This window comes from Trachypithecus francoisi, unplaced genomic scaffold (genome assembly GCF_009764315.1).
Source record: "Trachypithecus francoisi isolate TF-2019V2 unplaced genomic scaffold, Tfra_2.0 Lachesis_group15, whole genome shotgun sequence".
Lineage (NCBI taxonomy): Eukaryota > Metazoa > Chordata > Mammalia > Primates > Cercopithecidae > Trachypithecus > Trachypithecus francoisi.
The window spans coordinates 99,953,628-99,976,144 of NW_022681460.1; the positions used below are offsets into that span (position 1 = coordinate 99,953,628).

General features: G+C 47.4%; 1 protein-coding gene across 1 annotated transcript; it reads right to left on the reverse strand.

The window, feature by feature from the left end:
- Window positions 1-1,831: 1,831 nt before the first annotated feature.
- Window positions 1,832-15,917, reverse strand: LOC117097621 (mpv17-like protein). The gene is made up of 4 exons (XM_033235657.1): window positions 15,452-15,917; window positions 10,404-10,474; window positions 2,528-2,557; window positions 1,832-2,446 (listed from the first exon to the last, which is right to left on the reverse strand). Exons 1-4 carry the CDS (start codon window positions 15,759-15,761, stop codon window positions 2,267-2,269), a joined length of 591 nt encoding a protein of 196 aa, XP_033091548.1. The 5' UTR covers window positions 15,762-15,917; the 3' UTR covers window positions 1,832-2,266.
- Between the last annotated feature and the right edge of the window lie 6,600 nt (window positions 15,918-22,517).

Sequence of the window (22,517 nt, forward strand, 5' to 3'; positions counted from 1 at the left end):
AGTGTGAAATTTGAAAAGAAGTCAGATATTTTATTTCATGTATCTGGGAAATGAGGTGCTTTAGTCAACTGAATCTGCCCAAAACTAAGATGCATTCATTAAAAACTACTTATAGAAATTATAAAAACAGAAGATATCAATAAAAAACGTTCTATACAGAATACGACAATCACATACTACTCTTTTTTTGATCATAAGAAATGTACTGGCCGGGCGCGGTGGCTCAAGCCTGTAATCCCAGCACTTTGGGAGGCCGAGACGGGCGGATCACGAGGTCAGGAGATCCAGACCATCCTGGCTAACACGGTGAAACCCCGTCTCTACTAAAAAATACAAAAACTAGCCAGGCGAGGTGGCGGGCGCCTGTAGTCCGAGCTCCTCGGGAGGCTGAGGCAGGAGAATGGCGTAAACCCGGGAGGCGGAGCTTGCAGTGAGCTGAGATCTGGCCACTGCACTCCAGTCCGGGCGACAGAGTGAGACTCCGCCTCAAAAAAAAAAAAAAAAAAAAAGAAATGTACTTACTGAGCCAGGTGCGGTGGCTCACGCCTATAATCCCAGCACTTTGGGAGGCCAAGGCGAGTGGATCAGTTAAAGCTAGAGTTCGAGACCAGCCTAGGCAACATGGCCAAACACCATCTCTACTAAAAAAACAAAACTGAGCCAGGCATGGTGGCACGCGCCTGTAATCCCAGCTACTCCGAAGGATGAGGCAGGAGGATCGTTTGAACCCAGGAGGCGGAGGTTGCAGTGAGCCGCAATCATGCCACTGCACTCCAACCTGGGTGACAGAGCAAGACTCCACCTCAAAAAGAAAAAAAAAAAAGTCGGTCGTGGTGGCTCAGACCTGTAATCCCAGCACTTTGGAAGGCCAAGGTGGGCGGATTATGAGGTCAGGAGATCGAGACCATCGTGGCCAACATGGTGAAACCTTCTCTCTACTAAAAATGCAAAAATTAGGTTGGACGCGGTGGCTCACGCCTGTAATCCCAACACTTTGGGAGGCCGAGACGGGCGGATCACGAGGTCAGGAGATCAAGACCATCCTGGCTAACATGGTGAAGCTCCGTCTCTACTAATAATACAACAAATTAGCTGGGCCTGGTGGTGGGTGCCTGTAATCCCAGCTACTAGGGAGGCTGAGGCAGGAGAATGGCGTGAATCCGGGAGCTTGAGCTTGCAGTGAGCCTAGATGGCGCCACTGCACTCCAGCCTGGGCGACAGAGCAAGACTCCATCTCAAAAACAAAAACAAAACAAAACAAAACAAAAATACAAAAATCAGCCGGGCATGGTGTAATGTGTCTGTAATCCCAGCTACTCAGGAGCCTGAGGCAGGAGAATTGCTTGAACTCGGAGGGTGGAGGCTGCAGTGAGCTGAGATCGCACCACTGCACTCCAGCCTGGGAGACAGAGCGAGACTCCGTCTCAAAACAAAACAAAACAAAAGTACTTACTAAATTTTAGTATCAAAATAACAACAAATTATGCATGTTTTGGGGAAAGAAATCTTGTTATTAAATCTTCATTTCGGCCGGGCACGGTGGCTCAAGCCTGTAATCCCAGCACTCTGGGAGGCCGAGACGGGCGGATCACGAGGTCAGGAGATCGAGACCATCCTGGCTAACATGGTGAAACCCCGTTTCTACTAAAAAACACAAAAAAACTAGCCGGGCGAAGTAGCGGGCGCCTGTAGTCCCAGCTACTCGGGAGGCTGAGGCAGGAGAATGGCGTGAACCCGGGAGGCGGAGCTTGCAGTGAGCTGAGATCCGGCTACTGCACTCCAGCCTGGGCGACAGAGCGAGACGCTGTCTAAAAAAAAAAAAAAAAAAAAAAAATCTTCATTTCGACTGAGTTCTATGTAAATTAAAATTCACTATAAGAACTATTTTTTGGTATAAAAGTTCATCTGCCCAAAAGTGTTCAGGAGATAACCTGAGATTTTAGAATAGAAATGTAAACAATCAAAACCAAGTTTCCTGAAACTTCCATTAAAATATTAGAAATATTGATAATTCTGAAATGCCATTTTGCCACTATTATTCATATTAACCAAAATATTAGAGAAGTAATATTTCAGACTAGAAGAGGAAAAAATGTCTGAATATAATTCAAAAATAATCATTGATAATTTTTTTAAAAGTGGGTCTACAAATAGCAGTAATTCCTCAAAATGAAATGCATAATTGGCACATCAAGTATTTTGTCTGCAGGCAATTCTGTGCATTTTAGGTCAAATATGTGGTCCCTTTAAGAGAGTCCTTGACGTCTCATTTCTCCGGGGACCCTTCTATGGCGCTGGTCCACTTTGTACGAAAAATGGTGAAAGCTGACTTCAATGTGCCGTCACCACTCTGCTGGGAAAAACAGATGAAGATGGCCCAGAGAAAACCACAGACTCCGGTGTAAGCTGTTCTCCACTGAACAGGAACAAGGCTGAAGTTGGTCAGCTGGAACAGAGAGAGAGAGTTCGTTAGGGCCACATGGAAACCAAAGCCCTGAGTTAATACTACTGAGTAGGCGGAACTTACCTGTACAAAGGGCCAGTACACCATTCCGCTCTGGAATTTAAAAAAAAAAAAAAGCAACAACTTTATTGGAATGCCTTTTATTTTTTATTTATTTATTTTTTATTTTTTGAGACAGGTCTCACCCTGTTGCCCAGACTGGAGTGCAGTGGTGTTATCTTAGCTCACTGTAACCTGTGCCTCCTGGGTTCAAGCAATTCTCATGCCTCTGTCGCCTGAGTATCTGCGATTACAGGTGCACACCACCTCACCTGGCTAATTTTTGTATTTTTAGTAGAGATGGGTTTTCACTATGTTGGCCAGGCTGGTCTCCAACTCCCCACCTCAGGTGATCCGCCCACCTTGGCCTGGGATTACAGGTGTGAGCCACTATCCCCAGCCTAGCATACCTTTTAACCACACAAAACAATTGCACAGTTCATTCCATAAAAGAGTAAGAAATACTAGGCCAACTAGATGCTGAGGTAGTATTACATTTCAGACTAAGCTGATTAAATCAGACTACTTAAGGCCTCTAGAGTGAGGGGGTTGGGGAGTTGTGGGGAAAAAAGCTATTAGGTACAAGACATTTGTATTAATTATATTTTTAACACCAGAATGAAAGGTCTACTAGAATCGGTACCAATTCTGGAAGACAGCTGCTTTGGAAATGACAACATATATTTATGCATTGCAATTTCCTGGTTACCATGAAAAAGTGATGCAGGAATATATTTGTAAATACAGAATCATCAATGAATTCTTTAGCTTTTATTTTTTTAATTTAATTTTTTTTTTTTTTTGAGACATGGAATCTCTGTGTTGCCCAGGCTGGTCTTCAACTCCCAGGCAAGAGTAATAGCAGCCTCCCAAAGTGCTGGGATTACAGGCGTGAGTCACCTCACCCGGCCAAATTATTTTATTTATTTATTTATTTTGAGATGGAGTCTCATTCTGTCGCCTAGGCTGGAGTGCAGTGGCAAGATCTCGGCTCACTGCAACCTCTGCCTCCCAGGTTCAAATGATTCTCCTGCCTCAACCTCCTGAGTAGCTGGGATCACAGGCGCCTGCCACCATGCCCGGCTAATTTTTGTATTTTTAGTAGAGACAGGGTTTCACCATGTTGGCCAGGCTGGTCTTGAACTCCTGACCTCAGGTGATCTGCCTGCCTCGGCCTCCCAAAGGATTACAGCCATGAGCCACTGTGCCCAGTCTTGAATTGTTAATACTATATACCAAACCATTGTTTATGGAATGATTTTCTAATAATATATTCAAACCATGTGATGCTATAGAAAAAGTTTAGCTGAAATTTTCATATATTACAAAGTATCTTAGATAGATATTTTAACAAACTTTATCCTATACAGTCTGATGAAAAAGTCACCATTATGAATTTTTTTAAAAAAAAGTCTTGGTATGTAAATTACACCTCAAAAAAAAGGCTAGAAGTTTTTAAAATAGTCCTTAAAAGTGGTATTATAGACTTATTTTCTTCTTTTCACTAATTTGTGTTTTTGAAGTTTCTAAAATAAACAATTGCAATAAAAGTTTTATAATATTTATGTTTATATCCAAAAGTAGATATTACATATAATGTGTATATGTGTGTGTGTGTATATATATGTTTTGTTTTGTTTTGTTTTTTTGACGTGGAGTTTCGCTCTTGTTGCCCAGGCTGGAGTGCAATGGTGCAATCTCGGCTCACCGCAACCTCCACCTCCTGGGTTCAAACGATTCTCCTGCCTCAGCCTCTGATTAGCTGGGATTACAGGTGCACACGACTACACCCGACTAATTTTTGTATTTTTAGTAGAGACAGGGTTTCGCAATATTGGCTAGGCTGGTCTCGAACTCCTGACCTCAGGTGATCTGCCTGCCTCGGCCTCCCAACGTGCTGGGATTGCAGGTGTGAACCACCGCACCTGAACATAATGTGTATTTTTATTTATTTGTTTATTTATTTATTTATTTTTTGAGACGGACTTTCGCTCTTGTTGTGCATCTCAAATTCCCAACCTCAGACAATCTGTCAACCTCGGACTCCCAACTGCTGGGGTTGCAGGCATGAGACACTGAGCCTGGCCCTTAATTTTTAAATATACTTTAAACACAAAATATACCCCTATAATCCCAGCACTTTGGGAGGCAAAGGCAGGCGGATCACCTGAAGTGGGGAGTTTGAGACCAGCCTGACCAACATGGAGAAGCCCTGTCTCTACTAAAAACACAAAAATTAGCAGGGTGTGATGGCAGGAACCTGTAATCCCAGCTACTCAAGAGGCTGAGGCAGGAGAATCGCTTGAACCCGGGAGGCGGAGGTTACAGTGAGCCAAGACTGCACCACTGAACTCCAGCCTGGGCAACAGAACAAGACTCTGTCTTAAAAAAAAGAATTTAAAACTTTAGCAAAAATAATCAAAAGACTAAACTCATCCAAACATGGCTTTCCTTCTTTCTTTTTTTTTTTTTTTTTTCCTTAATAGAGATGAGCCCTCACTATATGGGCCAGGTTGGTCTTGAACTCCCGGCCCCAAGCAATCCTCCCACCTCTGCCTCCCAAAGTATTAGGATTACAGGCGTGAGCCACTGTACCTGTCCATGGCTTCATTTCTTATGGCTGTGTTTTTTTTCTTGTCAGAATGTAGTATCACGCAGTAGTATATTTTGTTCTCAAACCATTCCCTCACCAAAAGAAATCAGGATGCCTCAGAGAATTGACTGATTGTAGGGCCAGGGCAGGGCAGGTGCAAGGTACAAGATGGTTCTGGAACATACTGTAGAGCCAGAAAGGAAGTGGCTTATGAAAGAAGAAAAGGAGAAAGAAGACAGGTGATGTCACAGGACACAGGAACCAGCTTGGAGGGACTCCCACTGGCCGAATCTGGGACATGTGAGCACTAAAGATAATTAAACACTGCCATGAACTCTCCTCTGTGCTTTGGCAATCTCCCTCTGAATAGCCCAAAGGCATCTCGCATTCAACATTTCCCAAACTGAACTCACCTCACTTTTTTTTGTTTGTTTGTTTTGTTTTGTTTGTTGAGACGGAGTCTTGCTCTGTCAACCCCGGCTGGAGTGCAGTGGTGCAATCTCGGCTCACTGCAATCTCCGCCTCCCAGGTTCTAGTGATTCTCCTGCCTCAGCCTCCTGACTAGCTGGGATGACAAGCGCACGCCACCACACCCGGTTAATTTTTTGTATTTTTCAGGAGAGAACGGGGTTCACCATTTTGGTCAGGCTGGTCTCGAACTCCTGACCTCAAGTGACCCGCTCGCCTCGGCCTCCCAAAGTGCTGAGATTACAGGCGTGAGCCACCATGCCAGGCCAGTTTTATTTTTTTAAATACAGACAGGGTCTTGCTGTGTTGCCCAAGCTGGTCTCAAACTCCTAACCTCAAGGGATCCTCCTGCCTCAGCCTCCCAAAGTGTTAGGATTACAGGCATGAGCCACCACACCCGATGTGCTTCCTTATTTCTTATGTGAACTTGGTTACCATAACTCCCACCTTTGGTTTCCTTTGCTGCCATTACCTAACCGTGAAGTTCAAGATCCTCAGCTCCAGGCATTCAACAGTCTCCAGGATCCAAACTCATTCCAAGTTGTTCAACAAATACTCTGTGAACACCAAACTGCCTGTGGTTTCTCCCCTCCAGGCATACCATGGTGCTTCACACATTGTCAACTCTACTCAGCTCTTCTGCCCCTGGAATGCCCTGTCCCCCAGTATGTACGTAACTCCAGATCTTTTTATTTATTTATTTATTTTTGATTTTGAGGCAGGGCCTCGCTGTGTTGCCCAGGCTGGAGTGCAGTGGCACAATCATAGCTTACTGCAGTCTCGACCTCCTGGGCTCAGGAGATCCTCCCACCTCAGCCTCCTGAGTAGCTGGGACTACAGGTGCGAGACACCATGCCCAGCTCATTTTTGTATTTCTGGAGATGAGGTTTTGTCGTCATATTGCCCGGGCTGGTCTCAGACTCCTGAGCTCAAGCAATCCACCCACCTTGGCCTCCCAAAGTGCTGGAATTACAGGCATGAGCCACTGGTGCCTGGCCCCAGCAAGACTTCCTTGATCCCTCTACACCTCCTCGCTGTACTAAGTACCCATGGAATCTGAAAGCATTTCTCGTCAAACTCTAGTTAATGACTTGTCTATTTACCTATCCATCCCACTAGACTCTAAGTCCCTTTAGGTCAGAATCTGTATTTTATATGGTTTTTTTGGGTATCTTCCACTAACACCTAGGACACAACCTGGAAGACAGTTTCTTTTCTTTTCTTTCTTTTTTTTTTTTTAAGAGGGAGTCTCTTTCTGTCGCCAGGCTGGAGTGCAGTGGCACGATCTTGGCTCACTGCAACCTCCACCTCCCAGGTTCCAACAATTATCTTGCCTCAGCCTCCTGAGTAGCTGGGATTACAGGCACCCTCCACCACACCCAGCTAATTTTTGTATATTTAGTAGAGACGGGGTTTCACCAAGTTGGCCAGGCTGGTCGCTATCTCTTGATCCACCTGCCTACCTCGGCCTACCAAAGTACTGCGATTACCGGCGTGAGCCATCCTGCCTGGACAACAGTTTCTTATTACAGGAAATCTTCCCACAAAATCTCCAGATGGGCTCAGCTTCAGAGCACTGGTTTACCCTCTTTCTTTTCCTGAAGGTAGATGAGACTCACTCACTGTAACTACTGTTTTTTTAAAACAGTATGCAAATGTTCCTGTGGTTTTGTTCATTTATAAATCCCTGCCTCCTGAAGCTTCTTTCTCTCCCAATTCTACTTCCTGCCTTTTTTTTTTTTTTGAAACAGGGTCTCACTCTGTCACTCAGGCTGGTGTGCAGGGGTGCAATCACAGCTTACTGCAGCCTCGACCTCCCAGGTTTGCAATCCTCCCATCTCAGCCTCCCGAGCAGCTGGGACCATAGATGTATGCCACTATGCCCAGCTATTTTATTTTTGTAGAGATGGGGTTTCACTATGTTGAGCAGGCTGGTCTCCAAACTCCTGGCTCTAGCAATCCTCCTGCCTCAGCCTCCCAAAGTGCTGGGGTTACAGGTATGAGCTGCCTACTTCCTTCTGGCTTTTTTTTTTTTTTGAGATGGAGTCTCGCTCTGTTGCCCAGTCTGGAGTACAGTGGTACGATCACGGCTTACTGCAATTTCTGCCTCCCGGTTTGAAGCGAATCTCTTGCCTCAGCCTTCCAAGTAGGTGGGAATACAGGCTCGTGCCATCATACCCTGCTAATTTTTTGTATTTTCAGTGGAGACGGGGTTTCACCATGTTAGCCAAGATGGTCTCAATCTCCTGACCTTGTGATCCACCCGCCTCTACCTCCCAAAGTGTTGGGATTACAGGCATGAACCACTGCCCCGGGCCCTTGCTCTTTTAAAAAAGAAAAAGAGTTAGATGTACATATCTCCATAGACTTTACAACATAATGGAAAAACTTGTTCCTTTTTCCAAAATAAAACAGAAGAAGTGGCTGGGCATGGTGGTTCGCACCTGTAATCCCAGAACTTTGGGAGGCTGAGGCAGGTGGATCACCTGAGGTCAGGAGTTCAAGACCAATCTCGCCAACAGAGTGAAACCCTATCTTTACTGAAAAATACAAAAAATTAGCTGGATGTGGTGGTGCAAGTCTGTAATTCCAGCTACTTAGGAGGCTGAGGCTGGAGAATTGCTTGAACCAAGGGGGCAGAGGTTGCAGAGAGCCGAAGTGGTGCCACTGCACTCCAGCCTAGGGGACAGAGCAAGACTCCATCTAAAAATAAAAAACCACACACACACAACAAACAGAAGAAAATCACATTTGGTTATCACCATGGGGTCCTCAATTTCTGCCCTAAGAGAAATCACAAGAGTTCTGAACACATTCCTTGTAGTTACTGTTCCCGAGTGTAGAGGCTCAGGGGAAGCCTCTGACTTCAAACCTCTCCATCCTCTACCTCTAGCCATCAAGTAATTCTGGCTCAGGGGCTTGGTACCATCCAACAGATGATGCTAGAAGCTGTGGAGGGAATAGCTGGCTGTGGCTCAACACTGCTTTTGATAGGGAATGAAGAACATGTGAAGCCCTAGGCCAGTCTGTGAACATTCTGTAATCCCAAAGATTTACCTCCTTGTGATGAATACAATCAAACATGCTCTAGGGCAGAGATGAAAAGCATCCCTGACTTTGTCAGGCCTTAAGGACACTGTTCAATAAATATTAACTGAATCAATGAATAAATACATATTGGACTGAACTGTATATATTTGTGGCGAGCAAACAGTAAAACCTCTGATTTGCTTCAAACCTTGGAATAATCCTTGGAAACCTTCTCCTTCGCTACCAATACCTTTGTGACATTAAAGTTCTCTTCACCAGGACTCTGCAGAAAGCTCACCTGAAAACATTGGCTCTGAATGTGGAAATGACTCCATTAAGCCACTCACAGTCTGCAGTCCCTATTTTGCAAATAGAATCCTAATTTACAGAATACATTGTTATCACTTGGGCTGCAAAATTCACAAAATAAACTGTGATCATTATAAGGGTTAATAGAATACAGTCAGAAATCATTGAGAGCATTGAGATATTATTTCTTTTCTTTTTTTTTTTTTTCTTTTTGAGATAGAGTCTTGCTGTGTTGCCCAGGCTGGAGTGCAGTGGTGCGATCTCAGTTCACTGCAACCTCTGTCTCTAAGTTCAAGTGATTCTCCTGCCTCAGCCTGCTGAGTAGCTGGGATTACAGACATGCACCACTGTGACCAGGTATTTTTTGTATTTTTAGTAGAGATAGAGTTTCACCATATTGGCCAGGCTGGTTTCAAACTCCTAACATCAAGTGATCCGCCTGCCTCAGCCTCCCAAGTGTTGGGATTACAGGCGTGAGCCAGCGCGTCTGGCCCGGAGACATTATTTCTTTCCTTTTTTTTTTTTTTTTTTTTTTTGAGACGGAGTTTCGCTCTGTCACCCAGGCTGGAGTGCAGTGGCCGGATCTCAGCTCACTGCAAGCTCCGCCTCCCGGGTTCACGCCATTCTCCTGCCTCAGCCTCCCGAGGAGCTGGGACTACAGGCGCCCGCCACGTCGCCCGGCTAGTTTTTTGTATTTTTAGTAGAGACAGGGTTTCACCATGTTAGCCAGGATGGTCTCGATCTCCTGACCTCGTGATCCGCCCGTCTCGGCCTCCCAAAGTGCTGGGATTACAGGCTTGAGCCACCGCGCCCGGCCTCTTTCCAATTCATGAGAAGTACAGATACTCTTAGACCCTCTCCTCATACATCTATTAAAATAACTTGAAGATTTCTCTGTCAAAATATTGGACCCTTCTGCCAACCAAACTGGAGCTCTAATTTAGGAATAGTTTAATAGAAATGGACTTAACGTTGAGGTGGGAGAATCGCTGCAGCACAGGAGTTCGAGGCCAACCTCGGCTACATAGTGAGACACTCTCTACCAAAAAATTTAAAAATAATTAACTGGGTGTGGTGGCACATGCCTGTAGTCTCAGCTACTCAGGCGGCTGAGGTGGGAGGATCACTTCAGCTCAGGAGGTCCAGGCTGCAGTGAGCCATGATCATGCCCCTGCATTCTAGCTTTGGTGACAGAATGAGACCCTGTCTCAAAAACAATTTTTTAATTAAAAAAAAAAATGTATATATACACACACACACACATATATACACACACACAAAGAATCCTGATAGGATTATACAAATGTATCAAATTATCATGTGTATACTGAAAATATATACATATATGTGTCAATTAAAAGATTTTTTAATATTTTTAAATATATACACAGAAAAATACTTTCTGTATATGTGTATATATGTGTGTGGGGGTGTGTGTGTGTGTGTATATACATATATACCAAAAAACATACTGATTACATTTTCAAATGCCTGACTTACCAGATAGGTATTCCAGAATTTCTGTTTCAGGTCCAAAAATATGTCATCCTTTTCCTGGAGAATGCTCATACCTATTTGCAAAACACCAAAAGAATTTTAAAAGATTCAGTAGGGTACCGTATAACAGTGCAGGTTTCAGTTTTCCATTCCAAAATGCAAAGTAACCATCACTACCATCCATCAATACGACCCTTCTGATCCAACAGTGAAAAGAGAACATAGTCAGGCGTGGTGGCTCAAGCCTGTAATCCCAGCAGTTTGGGAGGCCGAGGCAGGCAGATTGCTTGAGTCCAGGAGTTTAGAGACCAGCCTGGGCAACAGGGCAAAACCCCATCTCTACAAAAAATACAAAAATTAGCCAGGTGTGGTGGCGTGCCTGTAGTCATAGCTACTCAGGAGGCTGAAGTGGGAGGATTGCTTGAGCCTGGGAGGTGGAGGCTGCAGTGAGCTGTGATCATGACACTGCACTCCAGCCTGGGCAACACGGCAAGACCCTGTCTCACAAAAAAAAAAAAGAAAGAAAAAGAAAATAGAACATAATCTCCACTCTAAAACTAGACAAATTTTAAAGGAATGATAAATACGAAGTGAGAATAGCAGAGTATAAAAGTTATAGCAGAACAATTATTTTTTCAAAAACTATAGCAATTCACAAAAAGAATCAAGTTACAATAGTGGGCCTATTGGTTACTTTTCTCTACCTTCCAAACATTTTGTGAAATGTTGAACATTTGAACATTTTGAATTTTTAATTTCTGTCTTTTTTTTTTTTTTTGAGATGGAGTCTCGCTCTGTCACCCAGGCTGGAGTGCAGTAGCCAGATCTCAGCTCACTGCAAGCTCCGCCTCCCGGGTTCACGCCATTCTCCTGCCTCAGCCTCCCAAGTAGCTGGGACTACAGGCGCCGCCACCTCGCCTGGCTAGTTTTTTGTATTTTTTTAGTAGAGACGGGGTTTCACCGTATTAGCCAGGATGGTCTCGATCTCCTGACCTCTTGATCCGCCCGTCTTGGCCTCCCAAAGTGCTGGGATTACAGGCTTGAGCCACAGCGCCCGGCCAGTTTCTGTCTTTTTAAAAAAAAGCTAGTGGACTGGTTGTGGTGCCTCACGCCTGTAATCCCAGCACTTTGGGAGGCTGAGGCGGGTGGATCACCTGAGGTTGGGAGTTTGAGACCAGCCTGACCAACATGGAGAAACCCCGTCTCTTCTAAAAATACAAAATTAGCCCCGCGTGGTGGTGCATGCCTGTAATTCCAGCTTTTCAGGAGGCTGAGGCAGAAGGATCACTTGAACCCAGGATTTGGAGGTTGTGGTCAGCTGAGATCACACCACTGCGTTCCTGACTGGGTGACAGAGCAAGTTGACTCCATCTCAAAAATATAAAAATAAAAAAAGGCTAGTGGACCCAAATACTCTGGCAACTACAAATTTCCCATCGGTATTACCCTATTCAAAAATTGAAAGTGGAACACCAATTCAGCCTTCCTAAAAACACTTTGAAAACTTTGATCTTCAACATCCCTGAAGAGAAATTCACAGCCTGGGCAATATATCAAGACCTTTGCTCCACAAAACAATTTAAAAACCAGCCAGGTATAGGGGTGCACGCCAGTGGTCCCAATTACTCCAGAGGCAGAAGTGGGAGGATTGCTTGAGCCTAGGAGGTCGAGGCTGCAAAGACGTGTGATCACATCACTGCACTTCAGCCTGAGGAATAGAGTCAGACCCTGTCTCAGAAAAAGAAAAGGAAAAAAGAAAAATGAAATTCAGGTAGCAACGCAAAGCTCTCCTAGTTTAGAAAGGGTTGTAAGACTGAGAGTACTTTAAAAATTCTTTCCAATCCCCAGTTAGGAGGTAGGGGAAATAAGAGCCTTATTAGTTAATTACAGAAGATTCTTACATGACTCAGCAAAACATTGGTAATACTGTGTTCCACTTACCTAGCATTAATTAAATGCTAAGTACTTTATGCGCCTCATTTCATGTGTCCCTCCTTACAATTCGCTAAGGTAGGTAGAGTTACAAAGGAGGAAAAGAGCTTAGAGAGGTTAATAGCAGACGGAGTTCAACCCAGGTGTCTGATTCCCCAGCCAGAGTTGTTAATCTGTTACAACTCTGGTTCCCCAAAGTGACCCCAGCAAAAAGATCATCTGATTGGTGCAATTTCCATGTAGAGCCTCATGCAAAACTCTAATCCATCCCCTTACACTTCCCCCTTCATGGAAATTTGAGGTGACCAAAACTGAACCAGAAAAACTGAAAACCGGCTGGGCGAGGTGGCTCATGCCTGTAATCCCAGCACTTTGGGAGGCCGAGATGGGCAGATCACTTGAGGTTAGGAGTTGGAGGCCAGTCTGGCCAACTGGTGAAACCCCCTCTTCATTAAAAATGCAAAAGTTGGCCAGGCGCGGTGGCTCAAGCCTGTAATCCCAGCACTTTGGGAGGCCGAGACGGGCAAATCACGAGGTCAAGACCATCCAGGAGTTCGAGACCATCCTGGCTAACACGGTGAAACTCCGTCTCTACTAAAAAATACAAAAAGCTGGCCGGGCGCGGTGGCTCAAGCTTGTAATCCCAGCACTTTGGGAGGCCGAGACGGGCGGATCATGAGGTCAGGAGATCGAGACCATCCTGGCTAACACGGTGAAACCCCGTCTCTACTAAAAAATACAAAAAAATTAGGTGGCGGACGCCTGTAGTCCCAGCTACTCGGGAGGCTGAGGCAGGAGAATGGCGTGAACCCGGGAGGCGGAGCTTGCAGTGAACTGAGATCTGGCCACAGCACTCCAGCCTGGGCGTCAGAGCGAGACTCCGTCTCAAAAAAAAAAAAAAAAAAAAAACAAAAAGCTAGCCGGGCGAGGTGGCTGGCGCCTGTAGTCCCAGCTACTTGGGAGGCTGAGGCAGGAGAATGGCGTAAACCCGGGAGGCGGAGCTTGCAGTGAGCTGAGATCCGGCCACTGCACTCCAGGCCGGGCGACAGAGCGAGACTCCTCCGTCTCAAAACAAAAAAAAAAGCAAAAGTTAGCCGGGCGTGGTGGTGTGCATCTTTAATCCCAGTCCCTCTGTAGGCTGAGGCAGGAGAATTGCTTGAACCTGGAGATGGAGGTTGAGGTTGCAGTGAGCTGAAATCGGGCCACTGCACACTATAGCCTGGGCGATAAAGCAAGACTCTGTCTCCAAAACAAACAAACAAACAAACAAACAAGGAAAAAGAAAAAGAGAACAATCTCACTAGTTGTTTCAGGATTGAATAGGATTCTGGTCCCCTACCCCTTCACCGGTGTACAACGCTTCTGTAACAGGTGCTAGGAAGCTGTTTGCAAATCTAGTCTGGAAATCATACCGTGGGAACCAGGGAAAGACCTTCTGATAAAACAGGAGGCCCTAGCTCTCAGGCTGTGCTCCTGACACACGGATCCCATCAGCCATGTAGTTGGCCGCAATGGCAATAGGCAACCAGGTGGTTTGTGTTTCTGGTGGGGTCTGTAGAGAAAGGAAGTGAATCCAGCTCTTCAAAATAAGGTTCAGGGGGCAGGGTAGCTCTCTTCAAGATGGTGGCTTGTCTGACCTCAACCTGGTTTAGAAAGAACCAACAGCCCTTAGGAGAAGTTCCCTCCCATTTGGGGGAAAATCTGTGTTCCCCAATCCCAAGGTCAGGCTTAAGACCCATAGAGATTTTCTCCCCAGTTACCCACCCCATCCCCTTCAAGGCTATAGAAATTGCAATGATGATAGAGGCCACAGGTCCCCTTCTGTAAGCAGACGGAAGATCTCCAAAGATCACAAGAATTTAACCAGCTTGAGCAATCAGCCTGTTTTACAGCCTCCTGCCCTCAGCTTGTTCTTCCCCAACCCTGGGTGGAATGAGGTCACCCTGTTTGTTTAAACCAGCTCCGAAGTGACCCCAGGTTACTTACAGATGAACCCAAGTTAACTCTCCTCATTTCCATGCTAAAGTCTTCACCCCGGGAGAAGCTATGACTTCATGACTATAACCTATGTAACCTATGCAATCTATGTGCTAGCATCATGACTCACTGGGACTCCTACTGTGCATGCAATCACGCACCCTCTCCTTTCTCCATCACCCCATAAAACCCTCCTGTCTCCTTCTGGGGGGGGACACACTACTTTGGAGAACACGCCCTGTGTCTTCCTTACTTGTGCCAAGTAAAACTCCCATTGACCCCAAAACCTGCCTCTTGATGGAGTCATCTGGGACTCGTTAGGGGAATGAACCCCGGTATTTTTCAGGTAACATTTCCATTGCTCTTATTATAGGCAGCAGAGAAGGTTCCCACAGTCAAGCCCCCATCCCCCACACCCCAGGCCTGGGTCGGATTTTCTAAGGAGAGGGTTCCCTGAACCCTCACAGGTAATATAGTCCTCCATGGCAAGGATCCAAGGTCCCTTGATGTCTTCCGTGGGACCCCCAGGGGAAAATCGTGTCACCAAAGCGGGACTAGGCCCCTGGGCATGAGTTTTCTGAAGATGCAGGCCCAACCTCAGATTCCATCTGCTCTGTCCCCCAGGGTCATGGGTCCCCTGGCATTTTGTTTCTGTGTTGGCCCCGGAGCCCCACACATGGATTTTCTGAAGAGCAGGTCAGTCCCTTCCCTGCCCACGACTGGTTCATGGTCATGTAGCTGCTATGGCCTTGAACTGGGATCTCCTTTATTTTCCCGTGGACCCGTTTTCAGGGGAAAAGACCTCCCCAGCCCTGCCTACTCCAGCCTTGAACTACATCCAACCCCCGAGTCTCAGCCCCGACCCTAGTGCCCTAAATTCCTGACCCGGTGGACCTCTGGCTCCCCAATTTCCCGGCTCCCCAGCCAGTGCCCCCCGCAACTTCTCGCAATCAAACACCCCAGCCTCCAGCCTCTGCCCTGGCCCTCCAGGTCCCCGAAGCAGCCCCGGTCTCAGAGCCCCAGCTCCTGCCCGGGACCCCAGGTTCCTGCAGCGCCCTCCCTCCAGCCGCTTGATCCCGAGTCCCTGCCTCCAGTCCCCCAATACCAGGTCCCACCCCCCAGATCCCCTCCCGGCCCCTCACCGGCATAGAAGGCCGAGACCGCGATGGGCGCAGCGACCACCTGGTCGCAGAGCAACTTGGCCAGCACCGCGCGCGGCGCGCGGCCCGGGAGCGCGCGCTCCAGCAGGCCCAGCCACACGTAGTTGAAGTTGGCGTGGAAGGTCACCACCAACGTGGCCACGCGCCGCGTCTGGCGCCAGTCGGCCTCGCCGCCCTGCAGCCGCTGCTGCAGCGCGTCCCCGGCCGTGAAGAGCGAACCGTAGAGCAGCACGTTGGTGGGCCACGGGTGGCGCCGGGCCGCGCGCGACAATGCCGGCCACCAGCCCGCCATGTCCGCGCTTTGGGCCCCCGCGATCAGGAGCCGGCGTGGTCAGCAGCTTCCTGCACGGCGTCCGAGCCTCCTGGGCCTCCAGCAGCCCTGAGTCGGCGCCGCCCGCACCTGCACCTGCCCCCTCCAGACGCTCGGGAGCGATTGGGCGCCGCGCACACCCAGCCCGCGCCGTCCAATCCAGAGGCCACGGGCCGTCGTGAGGGCTGAACATTTGAAAGGTGCCCGGCCCACCCCCATACCTGGGTCCATTCACACAAAATACCCAGAACAGGCAAAGCCACAGAGGCAGAAGTAATAGGGTTATTTATTTATATTTTTTTATTTATTAATTAGATTTTTTGAGATGGAGTCTCGCTCTGTCGCCCAGGCTGGCGTGCAACGGCGCGATCTGGACTCACTGCAACCTCCGCCTCCCAGGTTCAAGAGATTCTCCTGCCTCAGCCTCCCTGGGACTACACGCCATTCTCCTGCCTCAGCCTTCCGAGTAGCTGGGACTACACGAATGCGCCATCACGCCCGACTAATTTTTGTATTTTTAGTGGAGACGGGGTTTCAACATGTTGGCCAGGCTGATCTCGAGTGATCTGCCCGCCTCGGCCTCCCATATGGTGTTATTTTTTGGAATGATGAAAACATTTTTTTTTGAGACGGAATCTCGCTCTGTCGCCCAAGCTGGATTGCAGCAGCCCGATCTCCACTCACTGCAAGCTCCGCCTCCCGGGTTCAGGCCATTCTCCTGCCTCAGCCTCCCGAGTAGCTGGAACTACAGGCGGCCGCCACCGCGCCCGGCTAATTTTTGTATTTTTAGTAGAGACGGGGTTTCACCGTGTTTGGCAGGATGGTCTCAATCTCCTGACCTCATGATCCGCCTGTCTCGGTCTCCCAAAGTGCTGGGATTACAGGTGTGAGCCACCGCGCCCGGCCAAAAACATTTTGAAATTTGATAGATGTGATGGCTACATGAATTTGTGAATACATTAAAAACCACTGAATTGTACACTAAAAAAAAGGGGTGCATTTGGCCGGGCGCAGTGGCACATGTCTGTAATCCAAGCACTTTGGAAGAATTAGGAGGATCCTTTGAGGGCAGGAGTTCCAGACCAGCCTGGGCAACATAGGAAGAAGACCCCTGCTCTATGAAAAAAAAAGAGAGAGAAAAGTATTGTCATTAGCTTGCAGTGAGCCGAGATGGCGCCACTGCACTCCAGCCTGGGCGACAAAGCGAGACTCCCTCTCAAAAAAAAAAAGGGGAAAAAGAAATGAAGGGATAGCAAAACTCAGTCACCAAAATGGCAATGTGTTTTAAATGTTTGCAGACCACGAATTCACATTTGCAACACACGCAATACACTGAACTGATTGTGTGACTTCCTCTAGAGAGAATATCAAAAGTTACAGTGCGAGGGCTTTTATGAATGCGAGATGAGGCCCAGTGTGCCTTCTCCTCTTCAGTTTGTGCCTCAGTGATCCTCACTTCCCAAAACATATCCTGTGCTCCCAGCTTCCAGGCACTGTCTCAAAAGTGGGGTGTTAGTGGGAACCCAAGCAACAGACACTGTAGAGTCTCTCACCTCATAGAACTCATTTTTCTCCTTGCTTCTTTTTTTCTTGATCTTTTTTTTTTTTTTTTGAGATAGGATCTTACCCTGTTTCCCAGGCTGGAGTGCAGTGGTGCAATCATAGCTCACTGCAACCTTAAACTTCAGGGCTCAGCGGATCTTCCTGCCTCAGCCTCCCGAGTAACTGGGACTACAGACGCCTGCCGCCATGCCCAGCTAATTTTGTAATTTTTTTGTACAGACAGGGTCTCGTTATGTTGCCCAGGCTCATCCTGAACTACTGGCTTCAAGTCATCCTCCTGCCTTGGACTCCCTAAGTGCTGTGAATAGGCATGAGCCACCATGTCCAGCCTTTTCTGACCTTTTTTCCTACTCTTTCACAGTCACATCCAACCCTGTTCTCTTATGTACCCTATTTTTATTTAGTTTTCAAATGTTTAACTTTTAATGATTGCATTTATTTATTTTTGAAAGAAGGGTCTCACTATGTTTCCCAGGTTAGTCTTGAACTCCAGGACTCAAGCAATATTCCCACCTCAGCATCCCCAGTAGCTGGGACTATGGGCACATGCCACCAAACCCAGCTCTGATTTTTTTTTTTTTTTTTTTGAGATGGAGTCTTGCTCTGTCGCCCAGGCTGGAGTGCAGTGGCGTAATCTCGGCTCACTGCAAGCTCTGCCTCCCGGGTTCACACCATTCTCCTGTCTCAGCCTCCCAAGTAACTGGGATTCCAGGTACCCGCCACCATGTCTGACTAATTTCTTTTATTTTTGTATTTTTAGTAGAAACGGGGTTTCACCATGTTAGCCAGGATGGTCTCAAACTCCTGACCTCATGATCTGCCCACTTCAGCCTCCCAAAATGCTGGGATTACAGGCATGATCCCCCACGCCTGGCCCTGATTTTTAACTTTTCTTTTTTTTTCTTTTTTTTGAGACAGACTCCTGTTGCCCAGGCTGGAGTACAGTGGTTTGATTTCGGCTCACTGCAACTTCTCCCTCCCAAATTCAAGCGATTCTCCTGCCTCAGCCTCCCAAGTAGCTGGGACTACGGGCATGCACCACCATGCCTGGTTCATTTTGGTGTTTTTAGTAGAGACAGGGTTTCGCCACGTGGGCCAGGCTGATCTCCAACTCCTGTCGTCAGGTGATCCGCTGGCCTTGGCCTCCCAAAGTGCTGGGATTACAGGCGAGAGCCACTGTGCCCGGCCTTGATTTTTAACTTTTAATTTTGAAATAACTACAGACTTTGAAAGAAGTTGCAAAAATAGTACAAAGAGTTACCACATACTCTTCACCCAAGCTTCCTGAAATGCTAACATCTTACGTGACCACAGTACAATGATCAAAACAAGGAAATAAGCACGGAGATCATACGCTTACCTAATCTACAGATCTTATTCAAATGATCACCAATCATCACCCTTAGGTTCTCTGTTCCCAGTCTGGCTTCCAATCCTGGATTGCTTCACATTGTGTTGAACTGTCAAATGGCCTTAGTCTCCAAGCCAGACCACTAACCAGCTATTCTGTAGGCTGTCCCTCAATTTATCAACCCAGTTGTTATGGGCTAAATGATGCCCTCCAAAATTCATATGTTGAAGCCCTAATTTCCAGTACCTCAGAAGGCGACCATGTTTGAAGATAGGGCCTTTAAAATCACAATGAAGTTAAAGTAAGACCTTTAGGATGGGCTCTAATCCAATCTGTCTGGTGTCCTTATAAGAAGAGGAAATTTGGGGCCATGCTCGGTGGCTCACACTGTAATCCCAGCACTTGAGGAGGCCAAAGCAGGAGGCTCACTTGAGGTAGGAAGATCACTTGAGACTAGCCTGGCCAACATGGTGAAACCGTGTCTCTACTAAAAATACAAAAATTAGCTGGGTGTGGTGGCACATGCCTGTAATCCCAACTACACACGAGGCTGAGGCTGGAGAAACGCTTGAACCTCGGAGGGGGAGGTTACAGTGAGCCGAGATCGAGCCACTCCACTATAGCCTGGGTGACAGAGTAAGATTCCGTCTCAAAAAAAAAAAAAAAAGAGAAAATTTGGACGCACAAAGAGGCACCAGGGGCTGGGAGTGGTGGCTCATGCCTGTAATCTCAGCCCTTCGGGAGGCCAAGTCAGGAGAACTGCTTGAGCTCAGAAGTTCGAAATCAGCCTGGGCAACATAGCGAGACTCTCTCTCTCTCTCTCTCTCTCTCTCCTCTCTCTCTCTCTCTCTCTCTCTCTCTCCCTCCCTCTCTCTCTCTCTCTCTCTCTCTCTCCCCCTCCCTCTCTCTCTCTCTCTCCTCTCTCTCTCTCTCTCTGTATCTCTGGTTTTATTTAAAAAATAAAGAAAAAAAACGAGGCACCAGGGATGTTTTCACACCGAGGAAAGACTATGTGAAGACACAGCAAGAAGGCAGCCGTGCGAAACCAACTCAGCAGGCACCCTGGTCTTGGACTTCTTGCCTCCAGAACTGTAAGCAAATAAATTTCTATTGCCTAAGTCACCCTGTGTGTGCTATTTTGTTACGGCAGCCCCAGCAAACCAATATATCCATTCTTTTCAGTTGTTGGGAATCTGCCCATATCTGTGTTCTCTAATCCTTTTTATCTGCCCATTTGTTGATTTCTAGCCTTTTCCGGCTCCTTATCCTTGTTACTGCTCCCAAGTAAATTTCTGTTACATTTCTCCCAGCTGGGCAAGCTTCCAGCTCACCAAAACATCTCCTTCTTTGCTTATTACTTATATCCCCCTTGTATCATTTTTCCATTGCTGAGGTAACAAATTCCACGAATTTAATGGCTTAAAAGAACACAAATTTGTTGTCTTAGAATTTAGGGGGTCAGAGTCTAAAATGGGTCTGCAGGACTGCATTCCTCCTGGAGGTCCTAAAGTAGAGTGCGTTTTCTTGCCTCTTCCAAGCTTCTAGATGCTCCCTGCACTCCTTGGCTCCCCATCCAACATCTTCAAAGTCAGCAGCATAGAATCTTCCCATCTCCCTTTCTCTCTCTCTCTTTTTTTTAGACAAAGTCTTACTCTGTCACCCAGGCTGGAACGCAGTAGTACAGTCATAGCTAACTGCAGCCTCAAACCCCGAGGCTGAAGTGATCCTCCCGCCTCAGCCTCACGAGTAGCTGGCACCACAGGCAGGCACCACCATGCCTGGCTAATTTTTAATTTTTTGTAGAGACAGACTCTTGCTATGTCACCAGGGCTGTCTTGAATTTGGGTGCCAGCGATCAGAAGCCGGCGTGGTCGGCGGCTTCCTGCACCACTTCCGGGCTTCCCGGCCCCTCAGATGCCCCTGCCGCCGCCGGCGGCGCCTGCACCTGGCCACTCCAGATGCTCCGGAGGGATTGGGCGCCCCGCGCACCCCCCCTCCCGCGCCGTCCAAACCGGAGGCCATGGGCCCACATGGGGGCTAAGCGTTTGAAAGGTACCCGGACCACCGGATGCATGGATCCTTTCACACGAAATACCCAGAACAGGCAAAGTCACAGAGGCAGAAGGTGTAGGGTTATTTATTTATTTATTTTATTTATTTGTTTTAATTAGTTAATTAATTAACTTTTTTGAGACGGAGTCTCCTCTGTCGCCTAGGCTAGAGTGCCGATCCCTATGTTGGCTTGATGTGGTGGCTCATACCTGTAATCACAGCACTTTGGGAAGCTGAGGCGGGAGGATCGCTTGTCAGTCCATGAGTTCAAGACCAGTCTGGGCAAAATAGTGAGGGCCCCTGCTATGGTGTAGATTTGTGTCCCTGCCCAAATCTCATGCCAAATTATAATCCGCAGTGTTAGGGGAGGGACCTGGTGGGAGGTGATTGGATCATGGAGGGAGAGTGCCTCCTTGCTGTTCTCGTGATAGTGAGTGAGTTCTCATGAGCTCTGGTTGGTTTAAAAGTGTGTAGCAGGCCGGGCGCGGTGGCTCACGCCTGTAATCCCAGCACTTCGGGAGGCCGAGACGGGCGGATCACAAGGTCAGGAGATGGAGACCATCCTGGGTAACATGGTGAAACCCTGTCTCTACTAAAAATACAAAAAAATTAGCCAGGCATAGTAGCCGGCACCTGTAGTCCCAGCTACTCGGGATGCTGAAGCAGGAGAATGGTGTGAACCCAGGAGGTGGAGCTTGCAGTGAGCCGAGATTGTGCCACTGCACTCCAGCCTGGGTGACTGAGCAAGAGTCAGTCTCAAAAAAAAAAAAAAAAGTGTGTAGCACTTCCCCCTTCTCTCCCTTCCTCCTGCTGCAGCCATGTAAGACGTGCCTGCTTCCCCTTTGCCTGCCGCCATGATTGAAAGTTTCCTGAGGCCTCCCAGACATGCCTCCTGTACAGCCTGTGGAACTGTGAGTCAACTAAACCTCTTTTCTTTATAAATTACCCAGTCTCAGGTAGTTCTTTATAGCAATGCAAGAACAGACTAATACAACCTCCCTCTCTACAAAAAAAAAAAAAAAAAAAATTGTTTTAATTACCCGGGTGTGGTGGTGCACACCTGTAGTCCCAGCTACTCTGGAGGCCAAGGCAGGAGGATCATTTGAGCCTGGGAGTTTGAGGTTGCAGTGAGCTATGATCACATCAGTACTCCAGCTTGGACAACAGAGTGAGCCCCTAACTCAAAAAAAACAAAAAGGAATAATTTTTTTTTGAGACAGAGTCTCGCTCTGTTGCCCAGACTGGAGTGCAGTGGCCGGATCTCAGCTCACTGCAAGCTCCGCCTCCCGGGTTTACGCCATTCTCCTGCCTCAGCCTCCCGAGTAGCTGGGATTACAGGCGCCCGCCACCTCGCCCGGCTAGTTTTTTGTATTTTTTTTTTTTTTAGTAGAGACGGGGTTTCACCATGTTTGCCAGGATGGTCTCGATCTCCTGACCTCGTGATCCGCCCGTCTCGGCCTCCCAAAGTGCTGGGATTACAGGCTTGAGCCACCGCGCCCGGCCAGGAATAGTCTTTATGTGAAAATTGCATCTACAAAGTTCCTTTTGCCATGTAAAGTAACATATTCCCAAGAGATTCAGATGTGGGCATCTTTGGGAGGCCATTATTCAGCCTGCTAGTCCTCTCATTATTACATCTTCCTTCTCCATAGTCCTTTTGGTCTCACCTAACAGCAATTGATCATCTTAGCTGAAATTTTTTTTTTTTTTTTTTTTTTGAGACGGAGTCTCGCTCTGTCACCCAGGCTGGAGTGCAATGGCGCGATCTCGGC